This window comes from Mustela putorius, unplaced genomic scaffold (assembly GCF_011764305.1).
Source record: "Mustela putorius furo isolate JIRA1106 unplaced genomic scaffold, ASM1176430v1.1 tig00001451_pilon_pilon_pilon, whole genome shotgun sequence".
NCBI lineage: Eukaryota > Metazoa > Chordata > Mammalia > Carnivora > Mustelidae > Mustela > Mustela putorius.
In genome coordinates, this window is record NW_025421748.1 from 591,852 (window position 1) to 614,434 (window position 22,583).

The window sequence follows — 22,583 nt, forward strand, 5'->3', positions numbered from 1 at the left end:
GTACATTTCATTTGTAGTATATTTCATATCTTATTCATATATTTCATACCCCTTCATCTGATTCTATGTATTTTTCTCCATTTCTTCATTATTCATTAGTGGTTCATGATAGGAACCAATGAACAGTGTCCCCCAGCGGCCTAACTTATCTATACCGTAGAAGTTTTAGTGTCCCCTGATTAGGAGAGAATGCTTCTTGGCCTCCAGGAGGGATCTGAGATGGGAAAATAGGAGAGTCAGAGAGCAAGGGACAGATTTCTCTTAAAGCATTCATTCATTCGTTTGCTCAACACGTATTTATGAAAGCCCTACCCGGAGTCGAGCCCTGTGCCCGGCTGTGGAGGCACAATCAGAAACAAAATTAAAGTGGCCTGTGTTCTCCGGGGTTTCCAGGCTACTGTGGGAGACCGAGAAGGCAACAAAATACTCATTTGCAAATCCAAAGAAGTGCTTCAAGGATAAAACATAAGTCCAGAAGAGACAAAGTGTGAGGGGCAACCCTACTGTATTTTCACAGTCAAGGAAGGAGGTCACGTGAAAGCAAGACCTGGGGGTTGCAGGAATCAGTCCCGGAAAAACTTTCCAGTCAGGGAAGACTTCTAGAAGAGACTGTGTTTAAGAAACTAATCAAGATACGTCCTGCGGTAGGAAATGGAGGGGCGGAGAGAAGCAGGAAGTGAGACTGGAGAAGTGGGCGGAGTGTGGGAAGGGTTTGGATTTTCTTCCAAGTGCAGTGAGAAGTCACAGGAAGACAACATGTAATGACAACTCCTCCCCCTCGTCTCAGACCACACACTGTCACCAGAGTGAAGGGAGGAGCGTGTGCGTGGAGGGCAGGAAGGGAGACGTGTCTGCTGTCCTCTGAAACCTCTGAGCTCTCGACAGAACAGTGCCTGCCCTAGATTATGCTGCGTCAAGTGTGGGAGTCACAATTTCAGGATCAGCACTATGAATACAATCAAATGGCCTTCAAAGGAGAACTTGGAGGAAGAATGTTTCGAAAGGAAGTTCTGGTTGGAATACTTGTGAAATCTGCAGATGTCACGCGTCTTCCACTGAACCGCTTCGTTTACTGACACGGTCCCAGTAAACACGTGTTTATTGAGCATTTACTTCTTGCCCGGCACTGAGAAACATGCAGTGGGAATGGTAAAAGCATGTTAAATGGTCCCTGTCCTTGAGGCCTAAAACAACAGGATTACAGGCTTGGCAGAAAAAGCGCATTCGAACCCCGAGCCACAGTGTCTTCAACCTCCCTGTTGGCCGTCATTGTCATTTCACACAGAGTTCCCGCTGACCCAGAGATGAGGACACGGAGGAGAAGTCTGTGAATCGCTAGTGAGGCTCGGCCAAGAAGCGGGTGAGCGAGAGGATGGAGGTTCTCCTCACACGCTGTGTTCCTCTCCACAGGATTATTCCAGACCCTGGAATACAGCAGCCAACTGGGAAGCACTCGCCCACCCTACGCTCTTATCATCGGCGTTACACTTGTGCCTCTACTGGGCACGCTGGCTGCCATGGTCATTTCCCAGACTTTCAGTTTTCAGTGTAGGGGCGGAGGCCTTTCCCCAGTGTCATACTGCCCCTTTTTGAAACCAACCATGGAAGAGGAGGAAGGACAAGGCTGCACAAAGTTCATGGGGAGGAAGCTTGGGTGCTCAGTTTCATGTCCCTGGGGTTGTAAACTGGCAAGTTAGTGTTCAGATTCAGGGCCTGAATGTGGCCAGATAACATTTGATCTTATTCTATTCAAAGGAGCAAGTTGGACCTACTAAACTCCAACCTCACTCCAATGGGCTGACCCCAGCCCTCCTGGATGCAAGGGGCCCTGGGCTCTCCATTTTGTCCAGTGACATAGAGCCCGTCGGAGAAATCCCAGCCATCCTGCTAGAGGCCCTGAGGCTTTGGCCTTGCCTTCAGTTTAAAAAAAATCCTGTGGCCTGTTCCAGCAGCAGCTGTCTCACAAATTCCTTCTCAGTATCAGTGGGTAATGTTGGAATCTGGAAGTACGATTGCTGGATGGGGAGAAGGCCCGCTTTGCTGCCCTGTGATGCAGTGCGTCATCCACAGGCGTGTGTGGGGATTGCTGTGTGCCAGGGCATTGCCACGGACGCAGGCCTTAAAGTTGGAGGAGTTAGCAGAGCCATTACACGAGGCAGGTTGATGACGGCACGTGCCCTCTCAGTCGGCGCTCTCAGACTGCTTCATTCTTCCCGGGGCTCAGGTCTCGGGTCCAGGTGTTGTGTTTCCAGCCACTCCCACTGTGGCATGTTGAAGACACCATCCAGAGCAGGGTGCTGGTTTGGTTGACATTAGGGGTCTTCCTTAATCGCACAGCAGACCCGTGGCTACCCCAGCCCGCGTGTGACAGCCCTTACCTTGCGATTCCCACTCCAGGGCAGTAGCAGTCCAAGGGCTCAGATCTCACTTCCAGATTCCTGTTACCTATATGCCAACTGTTCCAGTGCTCATTCTAGTGGAAATCAGACCGAAGAGAAATATGTGTTGGTGGGACAGTTGAGATCTTTCTGATGGGCTCCATTTTACCAGACAGAATGGCATTCCAGCAGCAGCAGCTAGGGCCCCTAAGATGCTTCTAAGAGAAGTTGGGTCAACCAGTTGTTCCCGCTCCCGGTCATGAAGCAGAAAACTTCAGATTTGGTTGTCAACAAGGGGCTGAAGTTGTGACCCAAGATATATAGGAACTGGTGTGCTAGGACCATTCCCTCGAATCTGGGTTTATTCCTTACCAGTTGTGTGATAGTAAGTAAGCCAACCTCTCTGAATCAAAGTTTCCTTATCAATAAGCCAAATTTAGTGTCTATATACTACGCCGTTGAAGAGAATCAGATGAAATAAAATACGTGAAAGACCTGGGTAAGGGACAAAATGCTATACAGATGTGAGTTGGTCGTATTAGAACGCTAAGATGGGTGACTGGTGTGACAAGTGTCTTCCTCGGCTCCTTGTGGCTCCCTGTGTGGAATTACAGGATCTAAAGGTCCGTAGTTTCTCACTTTAACCACTTGATGCTGTCGGCCTACGGCCTACAGGACTTTCTAAGGGTCCATTAAAATATTTGAGATAGATATAGGAAACATATAATTCAAAACTACAGCATCAGAAAAGGATCATTAATATTTAAGTAAATGTTAAAAAAGTTTCAATTAGTCAAATGCAACACAAATTATTACCAAGTTGTATATTGTATATCAATTATTATTTTTTAAAGATTTATTCCTTTATTAGAGAGAGAGAGAGAGAGAGAGCAGGCTGGAGGAAGGGTCAGAGGGTGAATCCTGAAACAGACCTCCGGTTGAGCACAGAGACTGACACAGGGCTCGATCCCAGGACCCTGAGATCATGTCCTGAGCAGAAACTGAGTTGACGGCTTAACTGAATGAGCTACCCAGGCACCCCAATGTATCAGTCATTTTAACTTGTGATCGGGGGATCTTAACATGTTTGATATGGCGAAGGGGAGAATCTCAAAAAGGAAGTTCTTGGGCCTGTGAGTTGTGCAGGCGGCCCTATTTGTGTCAGTGTTGAAATGGGAACCGGGAACAAAGGCCTTTTCTCTTTCGATAGTTGAAACACACATTCATCTGTTACAGTCTAGCATCATATCTATTTTTAATTGAATTGCTAAATGCTCTTTTCACTTTGTCCTGCAGCGTCCTACAACTCGTCCCTATAAGCTGCAGATGATGAACTAGCTCAGTTTTGTTCAACTCCAAGGTGAAGTGTGCTCGCTTTTTGTATGTTTTGAGAAATGTTGATGCTTCAAGAAAGTCATTCCCATCACGCCCTCTTGCCCTTCTGTTCTCATGGCCTGTGGCATCCATGGGACTCTGGTTATTTGTAGGTATTTATTGAATTGTGTGATGGCTCTTTGAGCTGGAGCCAAGAGGCTTTGTGCAGACAGGCGGATAGCATCCTGAGAGGCTGCCATCTTGCCTTGGCCACCGATGGTCTGACCTGAGTCAAGCCCTTTCTCTGTTCTTAGTTCTTTTCTCTGTGCAGTGAGATGTGTAGGATCTAGGAGAGCTGGGTGAGCGATAAGGTCCAGCTTTCATGCATGGGACTTCTGCCTGCGCTCCCAGATCCCTCTGGGGGACACACGGGTGACATGGGCACTCCGGAGCTAGACACAGCCATAACGTGCTCTGTGGAAAATGTCAGGCTCCCGTGAACACAGGCAGCCACTCGGCATTTCTTTCCCCAGTTAATTATCTCACGTGTCCCATGGGGCTCTCCGTGCTGGGGTTGAGGGAAGGTGCCGAATTCCTCGCTCTGCTGGTTCTCCCTGTGCTGACACCCATCAGCCTCACTCTGCCTTGCCAGACTAGACCTGGGTATTGGTCACTGCACTCGGGGGAGACAGGGAGACCGGCCCCAGGAATTGGGACAGTCTACTCACAGCGGCTCTGTTCCTTTTGCCTGTGATTCTGTGCTGCAGTTCTGTCCAGTGCGATGGGAGGGGACGTCTGCTAGAGTAGGGGAACCAACCGGGAAAGTTCTTCTTTGAAAGGAATGTGAGGTAGGAAAGGTTTTCACCGTCCTGTGTCCTGTGCGAGTGTACAGTGCTTGCAGTGGGAGCAGCCGTTTGGAGATGCGAGAGGTCTATAGCCATACCACCCTGAGTGTGCCCGATGTCGTCCGATCTTGGGGTGCACGAGAGCCCATACCTGAAGCTGAGGACGGCAGATGGAGAACATGGAGAGAACGTGGGTCCTTGATGACGTTTTTAAGCTGCTCATTTAAGTAACCTGGAGCTTCTCTGCTTTGGAAACACTACAAGAGTGAATGCTTTGTTCCTGTTGCCCAGGGTCCCCTCTGGCTGGGTTTGCGGCTCTCCAGGCCCGCTCATGGCTGGACGGAGCTGCCTCTTTGGCACCAGCATGTGCCTTCCTACGTCAAAGGCACCCTCAGAGGGCAGGTCTTGTGTGAGAGCTTCGACAAGGGACCCCAAAGCCGGACCAAGGCGAGGGGAAGTGGGTCTCCCTTCAGATGCTGGGGCCGAGCCTAAAGCTGCCCGCCAGAGAGCCAAAATGCCTTTGATTTCCTGACTTCAACTTTGAAATTCATGTGAAATTTTCATTCTGCTCCCTCTGGTATCTTTTTCTTCCTGTAAAACTCACATTTTACCTCCTCGCCAGGCAGAGTGTTCAGCCGCCCCTCGCCCGAGATGGTTCACCGTTGAGGAACGTGGCCCAGAGTGCAGACGGATGCTGCCCGCGACGCCAGTGGTTCCAACACCCACGCGCAGAGGAACGGCATGGGCAGAGCTCGACGAGCCTCGCGGCTTTGCTCCTGCTGTTACCGGGGCTGGCGTGGAGGGGCTGGAGCACGAGGCAGGCCCTGGGGCAGGCCCTGGGCAGGTGTAGCAGCTGCTCTTCCTTCATTCCTCCGCCAGACAGCCCGGGGCACGAGGGGGCTGCTGGACACCGAGCACGGGCCACGTTCCTGCCTCACATGGGGACTGCGGAGGGGACTCCTGAAAAGGACGAGTCATCGCGGCTGAGAGCCCAAGTGACTGGCCCGTGCTGTCGCTCAGCACCCGGGCAGCGTCGACTCAGCGCGCGTCGTCCACCTGGTGGGCTCCCTCTCAGCTCGATGTCGGGACAGTTTGCCGACAGGGCTCGGGGTGCTCTTCTGGATGTCCCCCACCCAGAGCGCCTCCTTTGTGGTAGGTCGGAGCTCGCTTCTCCTTCTCGCGAAACCCCCAGACTCCTGGCACCGGGGAGTGAGGACGGGCCTGCCCTGTTCCCTGCCGGTTCCGCACGTGGGACATGCTTGTCAGTATTGTCTGAGTGACCGGCCTCAAGGAGACAGCACGGGGAGACTCCCAAGGCCATTCCGTGGGAGGAGGAGGTGCTTTGAGGGCAGCGGAGAACTGCCGGGAGCTTAGACAACAGGAAGAGCCGTGGAGACGGGGCCTGCGGGCCTGGCAGTGTGCAGGGACAGCTGCCGCAGGGGCCCCGGCTGGCCCCGAGGGGGTCCCGCTGCGGGAGGGGTGGCTCCGGCCTCACGGGCCTCGCGAGCCAAGTGCGAACGCAGCTCATCTTGTGTGGGAGCTTCGCGGGCCGGGCTCGGGTCTAGGCCAGGCGATGCCCCTGTCGCCCAGGACCCGGCCGAGCACCGTTTCCTTAGCACCTCCCGGAGGCCCGGCCAGGAGGCCGGAGTCTGATGACGGGACTTCCTCTGTCCCTGTTCAAGGGCCTCTTCCTGCTTGCTGCCCAGCGAACCGTCAGGACACGTGTCAGCTCAAAGGAGGCTGTTTCCTCAGCCTGGAGCAAAGGTGGGAAAGCCCTGGATTCTCCTGAGACGCGGTCTGGGGGGAGTGCTGAGTCCCCGCGTGCCAACCCCCTGCTGCCAGGCTGTCCTGGTGGCCTTCATGGGCTCTGCCCTCTCCGTGTCTGCAGCAGCCCGGCCACTCTCCTTCTGGAATTCTCGGGCTCCAGCCCGCCTGCTTCTTCGCATGCCTCTTCGGATTCCAGCGACCGATGGAGGAAGAACGGAGGTTGGAGCCCACGATGCCGGGAGTTGTCCAGGCGGAGGGCGCAGCGATGGACGCGTGGGCCCTGGGGTCGGGCCTGCTGCCTCCGCTCCCGCGAGCCCTCCCAGCTGTCCCCGGACAGCGCGTCAGCGTGTGCGCACCCTCGGCTCTTCCTCCGCAGCCGAGGCGCAGCATGGAAAGCCGTGGGGCTGTCCCGAGCGCTCAGATCGGTGGGGACGTGAGCCTCTGCTGTGGGGCTTGGCGTGGAGCAAGGGACGAGTAAGAGCCAACACGATTCGCTTCTGTTTCTCCTTTTCATCCTTCCTTTTAGCTCTTGCCTAGATCGACAGGCACCTTCCCTCCGCGCAGGGTGGTGTTTGTGGCAGTGAAGATGAGGATGGAGACATTCTTCTGTTTTCTTTCCTTTTATTTTTTTTTAAAGATTTTATTTATTTATTTGACAGAAATCACAAGTAGGCAGAGAGGCAGGCAGAGAGAGAGAGAGAGAGAGGAGGAAGCAGGCTCCCTGCTGAGCAGAGAGCCCGATGCGGGACTCGATCCCAGGACCCCAAGATCATGACCTGAGCCGAAGGCAGCAGCTTAACCCACTGAGCCACCCAGGCGCCCCTTCTTTCTTTTTTTAAAAAGATTTTATTTATTTATTTATTTATTGGACAGAGATACAGTGAGAAAGGGAACAGGGGGGAGTGGGAGAGGGAGAAGCAGCCTTCCCGCTGAGCAGGGAGCCCGATGCAGGGCTCGATCCCGGAACCCTGCGATCGTGACCTGAGCTGAAGGCAGATGCTTAACCACTGAGCCCCCCAGGCCTGCCCTCTGTCTTATTTCTTGAGTCATCGGATCAAAAAAACCCTATTAGAAGCTGCAGCTGCTTGTGGAAGTCCAGGCGCGGTCTGGGCTGCAGGCCCTCGGAAATGCGGGCACAATTTCACGCGCCTTCAGACCCCGGAGGAGCCTTTGATTGCCCCTTCCTCACAGGTCAGCAGCAGTGACATGCTTCAGAGGAGCGGAAGGTAGAGGACCTGACACTGTGGCGTTAGGGACCTGCTGCACCTGTTTCTCTCTCTCTCTCAGGACGTGTCCCTCGGGAGCCTGACCACAACACGGGAAATGCAGTGACACCGCAGGGACCACGCGGGAGCGCAGGGTGCCAGCCCCCGGGGATGGAGGGAATGGCTGAGGCCTCCGCAGCAGCTCCTGCCTTGTGTCCGTGCCCCGGAGCCCAGCAAGTGCGTGAGGCAGCCTCCGGCAGGAGCCCAGCCCCAGCCCCAGCCGGCCACAGTGTCCTGACGGCCCGGCCTGCAGCGCGCCCACGAGCCCCGTGCCGCCTGGAGCAGTGGAATCTGGGCTGATCTGTTCTGCCCCGAGAGGAGACCAAGACAACAGTTTTCAACCGCGACCCCGCGACAGGTCCCGCCGTCTTGCAAACGCAGACACCAACGCTCGAGGACTCAAGAAGTGTGTCAGTTGCTGTGAGGAGATGTGGGGTCGGGGTGCAAGCGTGTGTCCGGTGACAGCAGAGCGCTCGCTGGGCGCCCTGGGGCCGCCTCCGGCGCCGCAGGAGGCCAGAAAAACGGACCAACGTGTCACTCTGGTGTCGCCAGGCTGGTGCGCGAGGGTGAGGTGCGGGCGGTGTCATCCGGCTGAAAGCTCAGCTCCTGCTCGCGCTTGGGGTCTGCAGGTCACGGGCAGAGTGGACGTGCGGGCTCTCGGCCCCATGTGTCCCCTCAGGGCCGCGCTGGGCTGCGGTGAGCTGGGAGAGGGCTGCGGGCTGCCGGCTGGAGTCCGGGAGCCCCGAGGCCCCGGCTGCCCGGAGAGGCCAGCAGAAGCTGGGGAGCCCGAGCTCGGGGCCGGTGAGGAGGCCTGCGGCGCGAGTGACCAACGGCAGGGAGACCGACAAGCAAGGCCGCGGGACAGCTGCCCAGCAGGGACTGAGGGGCCACGGAGTTCTGAAGAGCAAAGAGGAAAATCCTCGAGGACTGTGCGGGTGAATGGTCCCTGGAGACAAGCAGTAGGGCCCGGCGGCTGCTGAGGAGAGGCGACCAGTTTGATGGGAGCCGGGCAGGGCCCTGCCTGTGGCCACAGCAGGCCAGCGTGGCCATCATCCCCTGGCAGCCTTCCTGGAAGAGGTGCTCTGCTCCTTCACGCAGACATCCAGCAGGTGCACTCCCGGGCTGCTGACGACGGGACATTGTGATGTCAATGAGACATACTCGTTCCCTGTGCGTCGAGGCCCCGGGTCTGGAGGGGACGCCACCTTCCCGAGAACTACTGTGTGCTTGGGCCCGTGGTTCCCGAGTTTTATCTCACTTCATCGAGGCCACTTCTTTCATTTCCTTAAACTGTCCCGCAGGCCCCAGGCCATCTGCAGGCCCCGCCCCCATGTCCTCTGCAGGGCTGCATGCTCCTGCCCCTCACTGTCCCTCCCACTTCCCTTCGCTGGTGTGGCTCCGCCCGGCTGGCCTGGCGCGAGGCCCACCCCTCTGCTCCTGGACCAGGACCGGGTTCGCGGCTCTCTTGCTTGCACTTCCGTGAGTTTTCTTCGGGTTCAAGCACAAAGGTCACCTGACTAGGTGCCTAGCTGGGCTCTGGGGTAGGGGCAGGCGGGAAAAATGAAAAGGGGAAGCTGGTCCAGTGGGGTTCCGCAGGCAAGACGGGCCTCAGGTGCCTGAGAGCAGTAAAGTGGAGGTTCCATTTCCCTTGCAGAACGGTGTCTCCTCTGAGCTGTGTCCCGGGTCTGTCTGCTGCTCCCATCTCCGCGGCTGCTCCCATCTCCGCGGCTGCTCCCATCTCCGCGGCTGCTCCCATCTCCGCGGCTGCTCCCATCTCCGCGGCTGCTCCCATCTCCGCGGCTGCTCCCATCTCCGCGGCTGCTCCCATCTCCGCGGCTGCTCCCATCTCCGCGGCTGCTCCCATCTCCGCGCGGCTGCTCCCATCTCCGCGGCTGCTCCCATCTCCGCGGCTGCTCCCATCTCCGCGGCTGCTCCCATCTCCGCGGCTGCTCCCATCTCCGCGGCTGCTCCCATCTCCGCGGCTGCACCCTGACCCGCTTTCACCAGCTCTGCTGGGCCACTGCCCTGGGGGTTGAACCTGGGATCCTACTTTCTCTTTTGTTGCATCTGGAATGCAGCCGTCGCATAGTGACCAAAGGATCTCCCGCGGATGTCAGTCCAGTCTCACCACTCGTTGCTTAAAAACATATGTATGGCTTCCAAAAGCGGGAAAAATAAAATAGAGACTCATTGGCACAGCCTGCTGGGCCCCCGTGAGCGGTCCCTGCCTCTCGCTGGCCTCACATCTCTCCACCTGGCCTCGAGGCTAAGCTCCTGGCCCCCCCGGGCTTCATTCCCTTCCTTAAACAGAGCCAGGTTTGGTCCAGCCACGAGGCCTTGCTCTTGAGGTCCCTGTTCCGAGATGCCGGCTGCTGCCTCGTCTTCAGGCTTCAGACTAGTCTTAGCTCCCAGGGGGAAGCTTCTCTGGGCACTCTGACGGAAGAGGCCCGCCACGGTCTCCCCGGCCCTGTCCCTCTGTGTTTTATCCCGGCTGGTCTCTACTTCTCGGGGTCTGAATCTGTCTGCTGTGTTTCCTCGCTGACAGCGCCGGAGGGTGGACCAGAAGCTTTGCGAGAGCAGGGATTGTGGGCTGCGTTCCCAGCGCGGCTCCCGGGTCTCCCGTGCGTGGCCCTCGTTAGGACCTCAGTGGGTGGACTGTGTGATCGAAGCAACGAAGGAAGAACGCGTGAACGGAGGAGTTCATGAGCGCCTGTGTGCGGGGGCGGAAGACGAGTGCCTGCGCAGGGCACGAGGTTGGTGAGAAGGGCTCTCCTCCCGGGCGGCCGTCCTGCTTCCTGCCCGAACACCCGAAGGGCCGTTTGTGCGTAACAACGGACCTCCGCTCCCGGCTTGTGGCTGCTGTGCAGGACTCTCACACCCAAAGCATACGTGGAACCTGGCTAAAGTGTGCACAGTTTTTATTTCTCCTCTTTGGTACTCTGTGCATCTGAGGACATGTGCTTTTCACCAATTCTAGAAAAATCCTTGGCCATTATCTGTGAGCCTCTGCCTTCCCCTGTCCTCTCTGTCCGCTCTCCTGTCGGGCACACACCAGAACTTCACGTTCTACTTTTGTGTTATTTCCCTTCTCATTCATATTTTAAATCTCTTTCTCTGCACTGGATCATTTCCTTTCTTCAGATCTGTCTACCTCGGTTCCCTAATTCTTCCTGCAGATGTATTTAATCTGCTCTTAGCTTTAAATTCAGTCACACCATTTTTCCATTCTAGAAGTTAAATTTTTTTTTTCAAAATTGCTTGCTTTTTAATAGTTATTTATGTTAAAATTTTATCTTTAACTTGGTAATACTTGAAAAGTTACTTATTTTTAGAAATCTCTGAGTTTTCTAACCATCAGTGGTGTTATCTCTGTTCCGAGATGTCTACCTGAGCTTTTTATTTTTGCTGACTCTTGCTCCTGCTGGCTTGTTTACTCACATTCTTTGGGTTTTCCACTTTCCGGCTTGTGCTGGGCTTAGCTCTGTCTGTGGGATTCCTGTGAGGTCTGTGTTGAATAACTCTCCCTCCAGGTGTGGCTGATTTTGGCGTCTGCTCCAAGCTCGGGTTTGTTGCCAACCTAGGGCCATTGTATATTCACTTTTTCTTTCGGAGTTTCTGACACCAGACAGACAGTGTGGACATGAACCCCAAACCCACATGATGGCAGGTTGCAGTTATGAATTCTCAGAGGAGACTTTTTCCCAAAGAACCCAGGAATATGTGTAGTATTGTTCTCTACCTCCTTTGTTGGTACATTTTTCTTGTTCTTCTTCACAGAGGATAGAATTTCAGTGTGCCAGGGTCTATGCAGCGGTCTTGGTTTCATGCCTCCTGTTCTCATGTGCTTTTTTCGTCAGTCTAGAGAATGAAAATTAACCCCCAAGGGATCTCTTTGTCATCGGGAAGACATCCAGGAGCGGTGCTGCCTGACTCCAGGTTCTTTGCTTTTCCTCTGTCGCTTGAGCTGTAAGGGACTTGATCTAAGTCTATCTGGAGTCTACTAACTCTGATTAAAGCAAACAGCTAAAGAGTGAACGTCATTAGCGAGTCAGAGGCAAAGCCACCTCTACCTGTTGTGTCCCATCAAGTTTGCAGGACTTCTGCAGGACCGGATTCAGAAACTGTGCTCGACGCAGGCTTGGAAGATCAATTTACTGGATTGTAGTTAAACTAGAAAATTAGTGGCAGAAGGCATTTGACCTAGATGCTTGTATTTCTTTAGTCCATTTTCAGGATTTATCTCTTTATGTTTTGGGAATAACTTCAGTAATTCATTGCCTTATCTTGTTCTATAAACAATCAGTTACTTTCTTAAAAAACAGTGGAATTTTTATGAGAAATGTTAACTTCAGTGACATTTATCGTAACAATTAAGAAGATATCTACAGAGGATGCCTTTTTTTAAAAGATTTTTTTTTTTTAGATTTTATTTATTTATTTGACAGAGATCACAAGCAGGCAGAGAGGCAGGCAGAGAGAGAGGAGGGGGGAAGCAGGCTCCCTGCTGAGCAGAGAGCCCCATGCGGGGCCTGATCCCAGGACCCTGAGATCATGACCTGAGCCGAAGGCAGAGCTTAACCCACTGAGCCACCCAGGCGCCCCAGAGGATGCCTTCTTTAAAGAAATAACTCCTAACTGTAAATAAGGAAATTCCCTACAAGTCCTTAATCTAATGATTCTACTCTCTCTCTCTCTTAATATAAGCTATCCACTTTGGAAACTTCTGAGACTGTTTTGGTGACAAATCCAGCAAGGCCCAAAGTGGTTCCAGCACAAACTGAGAGTCACAATATTGGGGACTTGTTTGTGTACACACCGCGTCACTATCTACTCTCTCCTCCATTCCTCCTGTCTCTGTGGGGGAGATGTCCCCTCTAGACTCTAGGTACGGATCCTCTCTCTTCCCATACTCACTGGGGTGCTGCCTGCCTCGGGCATCGTCCTCTATCTATTCTGGATTGTCCGTCTCTCCTCTTTTACTGGTTCGAGGCCCCGGTTTCATCCCCATGCACAGGAGCAGCTGGAGAGAAGGGACTGCATGTCACTCACTTCCGTGTCTCTGCGTCTACCCAGCACACTGTAGGGGATAACACTAAAATTATTTTTAGAGCTAAGATGTACCGATAAAGGTAACAACCTTTGCTTTTTCTTCTTCCTGTGACTTGAAGAAATACTAACCTTAAACAGAGCTTGGTGCACAGTTCACAAAGTGTTCAATCCCTTCAAGATGGCAGTTTCGACTTGGTTTTAGCTCCTGTGTTACCAGAGAAATGATCATGTGTGTGGCACGGTGGTGGGGTGCGTGTACATAGGAATGGACTGGATGTCACGAGAGGTGAGTGGATCAGACCATTCTCTTCTGTCATTCTTGTGCCTAATTTTTCTCCCTGAAGCAGAGCAGAAAGAGAACTACCATCTCTGTGTTGTATGTCTCTACGTTGGCTGCACAAAATCCCACGCCTTCTTGCCAGTGGGAGACTTCTCTATCAATTGACCTTTCTAAGATCTCTATTAGCACTTCCTGTACCACTGTCCTCCCCATGATGTGCTTTTCCTTGGTGGAGAGTCTGTGACTGTCCCAGGCAACCGTCTGTGTCCGCATCTTGTGTCTGATGATACCTTGGAGTTACAGATGCTCAGCACATACCAGGCTCTGTTTCCTTGGGTGGTCGATATCTCTTCCACAACAAGGCAATTTTTTAAGGTCAACCAGAAAACTTAATAGGTTTCTAAAGCTACTATTTAACGTATTACACATAAAATCCACATGTAGACTCTTAGTTGCAAAAGCAGAACTTGAATGTGTCCACCTCTTAAGGAAGCAAGAGAAAAGCTCACACCTGAGCCCTGAGCCTAGGAATCCTGGATGGGGACTGGGTTTGGTCCTATAGAATGACAGAGCTCTCTTCTGGCTCCATAGTGGTCTGACTGAATCACCTCCCCGATCTCCTTTCCTTCACGGTTGTAAGTCACACGGAAACTTGCCGTGGGCGTGAGGTTGGGTCCAAAAGACCTGGGCTGGCCAGTGGCCCAGAGGTGCCAGATGGCTGGCCTTTGTGGGAGGTGGTGACACACGGGTGATAAACGAAGGGAAGGAGAATGTGTAGCTGAGAGATACCAAAGTCCAAGCAGCGTTCCGCTCCAGGACTCCCTAAATTGTTGGTTGGGGCGTGAATCTCTTTTCTCACCCTCCCCCTGGCCAAACTTCAAAGGAATGAAAAGCAAAAACCAACGAATATCAATATCAACGTGATTCCCACCCTCAGCACACCTAAGCTCATTTTTTAGATTTTTTTATATTCTCTTCCTGACAGAATATACCTTTTCATCTATGTAGCAGATTACGCATGGATACAAAAAGGAGCAGAACCCTTTATGTGAATTTTTCTATTAAGTCCAGGTGAAGGAGATATGTGGGTGTAAGCAGAAGGACTCTGGCTTTCTGGTTTCTGCTTGTCGGACACTTGAACACTTGTCTTTGCGACCTTGGGAGAGTTTTCTCATCTCACTGTGCCTGGCCTGAAGTGGGTAGTAAGAAGCCTGCAGAGAGGAAGGCCCAGCTCAACTGTGCGAGTTCATAGGATTAATTAACACGGTATGTGCTACTTACTTTTTACAGTTGGTAATATTTTCCTTTCACTTTTTTTTAAAATTGAAACCTACAGAAAAGTTGCAAGAAGAGCACAATGTGCATCCATTTACTCTTTATCCAGATTGGTCAATTGTTACTGTTTGCCAGTTGCTTTATGTCTTTCTGTCCACACATGTGCATGGTTACACAAATATTTTTTTTGGAGAGCCATTTAAGAGTCTTTTTCATAGAGAATTCAATTATTATTATCTTTAATGTTTTCATGCATGTCTTCTAAGCACAAGGACATTGTCCCAGATAAACATATAAATATCACATTCAGGAAATCTAACACTGAAACGTAATATTATCTAACATCTAGACCAAACTCAAATGTTCCAATTATACTTTTAAATGTTTTAATCATTTTTTCCAATCCAGAATAGAACCAAGAATTATTCACTTCATTAACTGTCCTATTTTTTTTTTTAATCTAGAATGGTTTCTGAGGCTTTAAAAAAAATTTCTCATATCATTCTGACACTTTTGAGGAGTTCAATCAGCCCTTTTTTCAAATGTTGCTAATCTAATTGTTTCCTCATGCTTGGTTGGGTTCAGACTCCACTCCTTGTTGATGGGAATTCTGCACACGTGATGTTGTACCCTTCCTGGTCCACTGGTCACATCCAGGAGGCACAAGGTGGCAGAGTCTCGTGGATGCAGGTCATTTTGATTCATTAAGTTGACGTCCCCCAGGTTTTTCCATTTAGAAGTACTCCCCCCCACACACCCCATGTTTAGTAAAAAGCCATGTGTGAGTGTTATTTTAAAAGCATCACTCACTGCTGGTGGTTTCTTGTATGCTCATCTTTGTTATTGTGGCCATACATCCTGAAATGTCTTTCATAATGAGTTTGTTTTCTTCATCCGACAATTCCAGTAGTCAAGATTCTCAGGTGTATAAATCCACCCTCGCCAGTGGTGTGACTTCCTTGGGCTGGGTCACCTCCATTAGTTTATTACCTGGGCTTAATGATGTCAGACTCCTGTGCCCTAACTCGACAAAGCTCTCCTCCAGAAAATTCCTCTCTCGCTGTTCACTATTGGGGTTTCTGAAAGTCTTGAGGCAGGGTTCCACAGCAGCACGTCGAGCCAGAGGTCAAGAAAGGTCTGTCTTTGAGAGATTTGTGGCCACACCTTTTTGTCTAATGGAGTACATTATAATCAACACCCAAGAAGTGCTCAAAGTTTTTAAAAGAATTGTACCAGCTTGGACTAAAAGCGAAGAAACAGTGCAAAAGGAAAAGAGACCTTTGAACCCCTCAGCTGGTACAGGCAGGGAGGTGGTTGAGACAACCACTCAGCAGCAAAGTCAAGGTCAAACTCAGGCAAAGGAATGAGGACCCGGAAGAGAACAAAGCCAGAGAACAGAGGGGCAGGGTTGAGCCCTAATTAGGAGCTGGTCGTCTGTGCCTTGCTCGAGTTCAGAATCATTTAGGGACCCATGGCATGGTGTGTCTCTTATTCCCCCCATGTGTCCACAGCCACTGCATATGGGATGGGGGCTGGTCACTTAGGTCACCGCCATATAGACAGGAGGAGGGGGACTCGGCTGTGCCCCTGAATAACTCCACACACCTGGATCTGCCTTGACTGCCTTGAACTGGATGACGATGGGACGGGGCTCAGTGGTCTCGGAGCAGGGGAGGTGGGCATTTTGCCAGTGGGAAGGCTGTGAAGTACTGTGGCCTGAGGGTGAACTTTGGTGATTGTATTTTCCAAAGATGGTCACCACAGTATCTCCTGCTTCCCTACCACATGATCTTGAACACCTCTGCCGGGAGGAGCAGAGTCTGCTCCCTTTCCTCGAGTTCCAGCTGGTGCATGACCCACGGCAGAAACGAGGCTAGATCGTGAATGCTGATAAAACATCTTGTCTGGTTCCTTTGGGTGCTCTGTCTTAAGGCCAGGCACCCTGCCCTGAAGCCTGAGCAGCCACATGGCAGGGCCCCGTGTGGGCCTCCAGCCAGGCCGGCACTGACCAGCAGGCATGCAAATAGGGAGCCTCGGGAGGACTCCCATCTCCTAAGGTCAAGTAACCCTAATGCTTCAAGTCTTCTCAGCAGAGCCCAGACATTGTGGCTGAGACAAGCTGTCCCATTTTGAACTCCTCACCCACAGAGTATGTGAGTATAATACAGTGTTTTTGTTTTGTTTTGTTTAAGTTCGGGGTGGTTTGTACCACAGGAAAGGGAACTAGAACAGAACACAGAATAGAGTTTGCACCTCACCGCAGAACATGGCAACATTGTTTCCTGCTCTTGGTGTTTCCAAGCTTCCAAATAAAAGCCATTTTCAAAGGTCAATGTGGGAGGTCTTTCCTTTTTAGTAAACCAGAAACAAGGAACTAGGTGTTCAAGAGATGATGAATCAGGGCACTGCCTGGAGAGAAAAATGCTTGGGAATTTAGCACTGCTGAGAGACTCATTCTCATTCTAGAGCACACCCAGTGAGGGGACCTTGAGCGCTGCGGGGAGGCATCCGGGAGAGCTGTGCGTGGGGCAGAAGAGGCTGTGGATAGACACCGGGTCAGCATTTCTCCCCATGTCTGACCACCTGCTTCTCTTTGTATGCTCCACTTCGAGTTCTCAAGAAGGAATAAGCTGCTGCTTTTTTTTTTTTTTTTTTTTCACCCTAGGTGATTATCATTATCCCTTGCTGGGTCATTTTCGTGTAAAGCCACCTGCTAGCCCCTGGCTGGTGACCCACCCCAGAGGCATGCACTGATGCCCCAGCCCCCAGTACCTCAGAATGTGATTTTATTTGGAGGTGGGGCCTTTAAGGAGGGAGGAAACAGAATTGAGGCGGTTGGGGTGGGTCCTCCAGTATGACTGAATTCTCGTAAGGGGAAATCTGCACAGACAGAGGGATGCCAGGGATGCGGCACAGAGGAGAGGTCATGTGAGGACACAGCACGCAGGAGGCCACTGCAAGCTACGAGTCCTTACGAGAAACCAAGCCTGCTGACACCTTGACCTTGACTCCCGCGCTTTACCGATTTACAAGTAATCTCCCTTGCAAAGAATTGGAGATATTCCAAGGAAAGATGTGAATAAAAAATTACACACCTAATTTAACATAGTGGCATCAACTTTAAAGCAGGTTGTAGAGCACAGAATCCGTTCCTAAAATCTGTGTTTAAACAGGCAACTTGTGTCTCACACCTATGGCTAGAAGGAGGAGGAATTTGGGGCAAGTTTTTTGGTTTCCAAATACAGAATCCAGCTAGCTAGATCTGAAGGGCCATCACCTTTCAGGAAAGTAGGATCCTTCTAGGATCCTATTAAAATAGGATCTTGAGAGATGGTCTAGTTTAACCTTCCACGCCACAGATGAGACTCCGGTAGTCAGGAAGCATCTGCCAGCCTTCCCGATTTCCGCAGGCGGCTGGAGGGCAGAGCCAGCCTGACACCGGAGTCCTGATTTGCATTGGTGGCACGGCAACTGGGTTCCAAAGTTGAGCATTTAAAATATGACATCCTGAGGGTAACTGCCATAGTGCCCTATGTGCCATAAGGGGTTCTCAGGGCAGCGTTTCTTAATGCCTTCATCTGAAGCTCCAGGGCTGCTTGCTAAAAAAACAACAAATTTCCAGGGCCTGCTCAGACCTAAGGCATCAGAAGTCTGCATTAGGGGCCAGGAATCTGTATTTCAACAAGCAAGCCAAGTGATTTCTTTCTTTCTTCCTTTTTTTAGAGAGCGAGCAAGAACATGCAAACAGGTGGGGGGAGGGGCAGAGCGAGCGCTCGTAAGCAGGCTCAGTCCCAGCAAGGGGCCTGACGTGGGCTTGATCTCAGAACCCTGAGATCATGACCCGAGTCAAAATCAAGAGTCAGACGCTTTACCAACTGAGCCCCCCAGATGACACCCCCCCAAGTGATTTTTATTCACACTAAAGTTTGAGAAGCACTAGGCCAGGACAAAGTAAGGTTTCTGCTGTTGCTCTTGCTGGCCGTCCCCTTTCCTCTTGGTCCGCAGCCCCATCCTCTTCCTCCTGCTGCTGTCCCAGGCCTCCCCACTCAGCCGTCTTTATACCCCGTCTCCCCTTCGTCCTGCTGTGGCCGCAGCATTTTTCCTCTTCCTCTTCCCTCCCTTTCCCCTGCTGCTCTTCTGGGTTCTTCCTTCTGTCCCCTTCTTCCCGTGTGCTGTTTCCTCTCTCCCTTGCTTCTGACCCACTCTGCTCCCTACCTGGTCCAGCCCCTGCCAAGGTGGGGCTGGAGCATGGCCAGGGGCCGGAGGCAGGATGCCAAGGGAATGAAGGCCCCGTCGCGGGCAGCAAGTTCTGGTCCCGCTGCACCTGGGGAGCTGGGATGACAGGTGTGTCCGCCAGGCAAGGGTGAGGGAGGGGGCAAGCGTGCAGATGTATGGCACGGGAAATTCCATGAGGAAGTAAATCGGGAAGCCCAAGACAGGGTGCGGCGGGGCAGGGTGGAGAGCTCTGTGCACACCTGCCCCGTCTTCCTGGAGGCCTGTGCGGGGGCGAGCTAAGAGCAATGGAGACTCAGTGCCCTTGTGAATGGACATGGTCCCAGGTGTTTACCTGCTGCGAGGGGTCTGTGGCTCATCCGCCAGACCTGAGATTGGTAAGGGATCAGGGAACACCCCTCACAGCTGAAGCTTCTGACACACATAGGAATGGAGGTGGAGACATCCCTCCTGCTCGGAGGCACAGAAGGCGAGATTCTCACTCCAGTCCCATGTGGAGAACACAGATGCTTTCCCCATGAGGGGTGGACCGCATTCTTCAGAGGCCCGGCAACTCCCACTGCAGACAAAAGGGCCTTGTTTGGCTGTGCCCTGCACCTGTTGCTGAAGGGTAGGGTACGGGTTGTAGACTCTAAGGGGAAAGGACGGTACCTCCAAAAGAGAAGCAGAAGGGTCCTCACCCAGGATCCCACCTTTCCAGAACGTAGCTCCCGCAGCAGTGCTGTCCGGGTTGGTCAGCAGCACCTGAGCTGGGGCTCGGGGCCCTCCTCTCCTGTTGGTCTGCCTGAGCCAGAAACTGGTTCCACTCCTGTCCTTCCTTTCTTGGCTTCCCACCAGGTAGCCCTCTCAAAAGGCTGCATTCCTAACGGCGAGCCCAGCCCTGGTGGTCCAGGCCACGCGGCCATCCCTGTCCCACCTTGCAGGGCAGCTTTGCTGGGCATGTCTTTCAGAAGCTGCATCTGAATTTAAATGCAAGTTTCTGGATTCTTTGCCAGCAGCCTCCTAAAATCATGGACTACAGGGTCCACTTTGGCCTTAGCATCCTTTGGCTGGCCTGCCCTCCTCCCGCAGCATCCTGTACTGCTCGGCACCTCTGCACCGCTGGCCACCCCGGCACCGCTTGGCGCCCCTGCACCGCTGGCCACCCCTGCACTGCTGGCCACCCCTGCACCGCTCGGCGCCCCTACACCGCTTGGCACCCCTGCACCGCTGGCCACCCCTGCACCGCTTGGCGCCCCTACACCGCTCGGCACCCCTGCACCGCTGGCCACCCCTGCACTGCTCGGCATCCCTGCACTCTGGGTTTGCCCTTCACCCTGCTCTGCCTTTGTTCTTGCCTCCTTCTCTGCTGGGAACATACCTGCTGTTTCCAACTTTTTGTTAAACTTCAATCAAGGTTCCACTCAAAGGACGTCTTAGGAACACTCCCTCCCTCCCCTGTTGATCACCCTCCACACCCCTGCAGAGGTAACCTGTCCCTCCTGCCTCCACTTCCCTGTGCACGCGCCCCTGTCAGGGTGCTTCTCCCCATGTGTCATCATTAAATGTTTATGCCTGCGCCTCCCTGGGGCGACCATGTCGCTCCAGGGGTCTTTCACTGGTATCCCCAAGGCCAGCCTCCAGGCTTCAGGATGGTGGTCTCAGAGAGAGCCGCGTATTCCGACAAGGCTGTCTATAATTTCAATGCCATGCCGCTCGCTAGTCCCAAGATAAGCCGCTGGAAAGGGGTCTGGGGGCGAATTAGTGTCCGCTCGCACGTGCCCGTAGCGCCAGGCACGAGCCTCTGCTGCTGGCTGGGCTCTAGGTGTCGAGACTAAAGTAGTGGCGGGGCCTTCAGGGACCGCGGCTTTTGGATCTCCGCTTCGCTGTGTTTGCAAGCTCAGGCGTTGGCTCATTCGTTCGCTGGTGTCCTGCACAAGCCGGACACTCATGCAGTCGCGGGTGTTTGCGGTGGGTCTCCCGCATCAGGGCGCGAACCCTAGAGCGCACAGGGCTCGTCTTGCGTCTTTGCGCGGTGCACGGGCACTGACCGGACGGGCGGACGCGCAGGCACCTGCGCTCTCTCCGCGGGCGCGTGTCCACTCTGGCGGGGGCGGGGGGACGCGGGCGCCAGAGGACACCCGAGCTTTTGTTTCGCGTGGGCTGGCCGGTGGGCAGGCGCTGGTGTGGTGCCGGGACCGAACTCGGGGCCTCTTGGGAGGGCGGCCGGCTCGCCAGGCTGGACTCGACTCTTGCGCGGAGTCCCGAGAGCCCGTGAAGGGTCGCTGCCGTGAAGTTGGGAAGGATCTTCAGGGACACCCATGACCAAAGCGGGGCGGAGGGAGCGGAGACGCGGGGAGCGCACAGAGAGCCGCGTGCCAGGGAAGGGCTATCCCCGCGGGTCGCCGTCCCTGCCCAGACTTCAAGGTGCTGCCCCCCGCCCCCCCCAAAGACGGTGAAGTGCAGCTGGCCCTGATGGGCCCTGTCCCTGCCCAGTGCGGCCCCGCCTCTCCAGAGCAGAGTGGACAGAGGCGGCCGCGGGGGCAGCGTCCGGGCGGTGGGGCGGGCAGCAGCGGGCCTCGGGACAGGGCGCCTCCCCCGGGAAGCCCTCCACCACGGGGCAGCGGCCCTGTCTGACACCCCCCCAGCCAGCGGCCCCCGAGGCAGATATGCAGACGCAGACGGACACACGCAGATGCCAAGGTCCGCAGCGCTTCCCTTCAAGGTTCTGGGTCCTTGAGCTACAGCCTTCGGGGGTCTCTGCCAGGCAAGGGGCGTGGTGCCAGCCCGTTCGCCCCCGTCCCCCTTCCACTAAGACTCACGTCTGTGGTGGCCTGGACCGTCCCGGCGTGCGCAGGTCGGTGCGGCAGGGAACAGAGCCTGCGAGGCAGCCCCCCTCCCCAAGCTTGCCCGGCAGCGCGTGTGGGGTGTGGGGCTTGACAGTGCCGAAGAAACAGGCAGACGCAGTGTCCGAGAGGGACAAGGGAGAGGGTGAGGAGGGAGAGGTGTGCACAGTGAGATGACATGTAACGATTACTGCATATTATGTACGCTGTATCAACTATGTTATTATAACAGAATACACAATAAGGTAACATACGTATGACCCTGTGGTGATTAGATTTTGACGATAGTTGAGCATTTTTCTCCCTTTGCAATTCCATACTATCCCTGTACTTCGCCTCTCAGTCAGTAGCCTGATCCTACTGGGCAGGGGTTTCCCAGAATACAGCAAAGAATCCAGTTCCTGGCTTTTCTGCCCCACGTTCCTGTCGTCCCTATAATTTCCCTGTAAAGGGGAGGCAGAATCCTGTGCATTTTTGAGGTGAGAAATCAGGATCTTAGAAATTCTTAAACCTGAAAACAGAGACCATGGTTTTAAAGGAGCCAAAGTTTTGACCTGTAAGAGTTGAGTCACTTTTCATCATCTGCTCAAAAACGAGGGATTGTTAAGAACAGAGCTGTGCCCCAAGGGTCCTGGCCCCGGGGACCAGTTAAGGCCAGGGGAGAATAGGCGGGAGCAGGGACCTTGAGGGCAAGGTCAGTGATCCTAGAAGAGGGCTCAAGCTGGCCTTCCCACTCTGGGCAAGAAACGTAACACCCATCTCATCCCAGAGTGGGAATTAAGCCACATTTTGCCATCAGAGGGGCCGCTGTGTCCCGGGGAGGGGAGATAGGGCCATTGCGGGTTACCATAGTTGGGCCCAATGCGGCACAGCCTGGAGGATCCCGCAGGAGGAAGGGCTCAGAACCAGCTGAGTGACGCCTGTGGACCTGTAGAGGATGAAGGGAAACACAAAGACCCCAGCTGGAAACCCGATGGGGTCTGAGACTTCTAGCAAGTGTCCATGATGGAATGAAGGTATAGGGGATGTCAGCTGCCACCTGGGTGTGGAGAGTGGGAGGAGGGGCTTACAGAAATGACCAGCTTTAGACTTGAAGGGACACCTCTTTTCACCTCAAGGGTCTAGGTCAAATTTTCTGTCAACAGATGGAACTAATATTGCATGAAATAGAAGCCGAGGTACAGAAGTTACATTTCTTTGCACATTTGAAGAGCACAGTTTGCAAACTAAGCCTTTTCACCCACTCTGCTAATGATGAAGTAGGACACAGGTATGCAGAGGGTTCTCTGGGAGGTTTTCCAGCTAAAAATCCATGATCAGCCTTTGGTCTTCTGAACCCAAAAAATGTGGTC

At 53.4% G+C, this 22,583-nt stretch overlaps 1 protein-coding gene and 1 long non-coding RNA gene across 2 annotated transcripts; both read left to right on the plus strand.

The window, feature by feature from the left end:
• Window positions 1–7,303: 7,303 nt before the first annotated feature.
• LOC123394101 (transcription initiation factor TFIID subunit 4-like) lies at window positions 7,304–9,768 on the plus strand. The gene is made up of 2 exons (XM_045087763.1): window positions 7,304–9,048; window positions 9,224–9,768. Exons 1-2 carry the CDS (start codon window positions 8,714–8,716, stop codon window positions 9,603–9,605), a joined length of 717 nt encoding a protein of 238 aa, XP_044943698.1. The 5' UTR covers window positions 7,304–8,713; the 3' UTR covers window positions 9,606–9,768.
• Window positions 9,769–12,128: 2,360 nt separating this feature from the next.
• On the plus strand, window positions 12,129–16,506 carry LOC123394102. Its single transcript, XR_006608879.1, has 2 exons — window positions 12,129–12,904; window positions 13,970–16,506. It is a non-coding gene; the product is annotated as an uncharacterized LOC123394102 (long non-coding RNA).
• The last annotated feature ends 6,077 nt before the right edge of the window (window positions 16,507–22,583 follow it).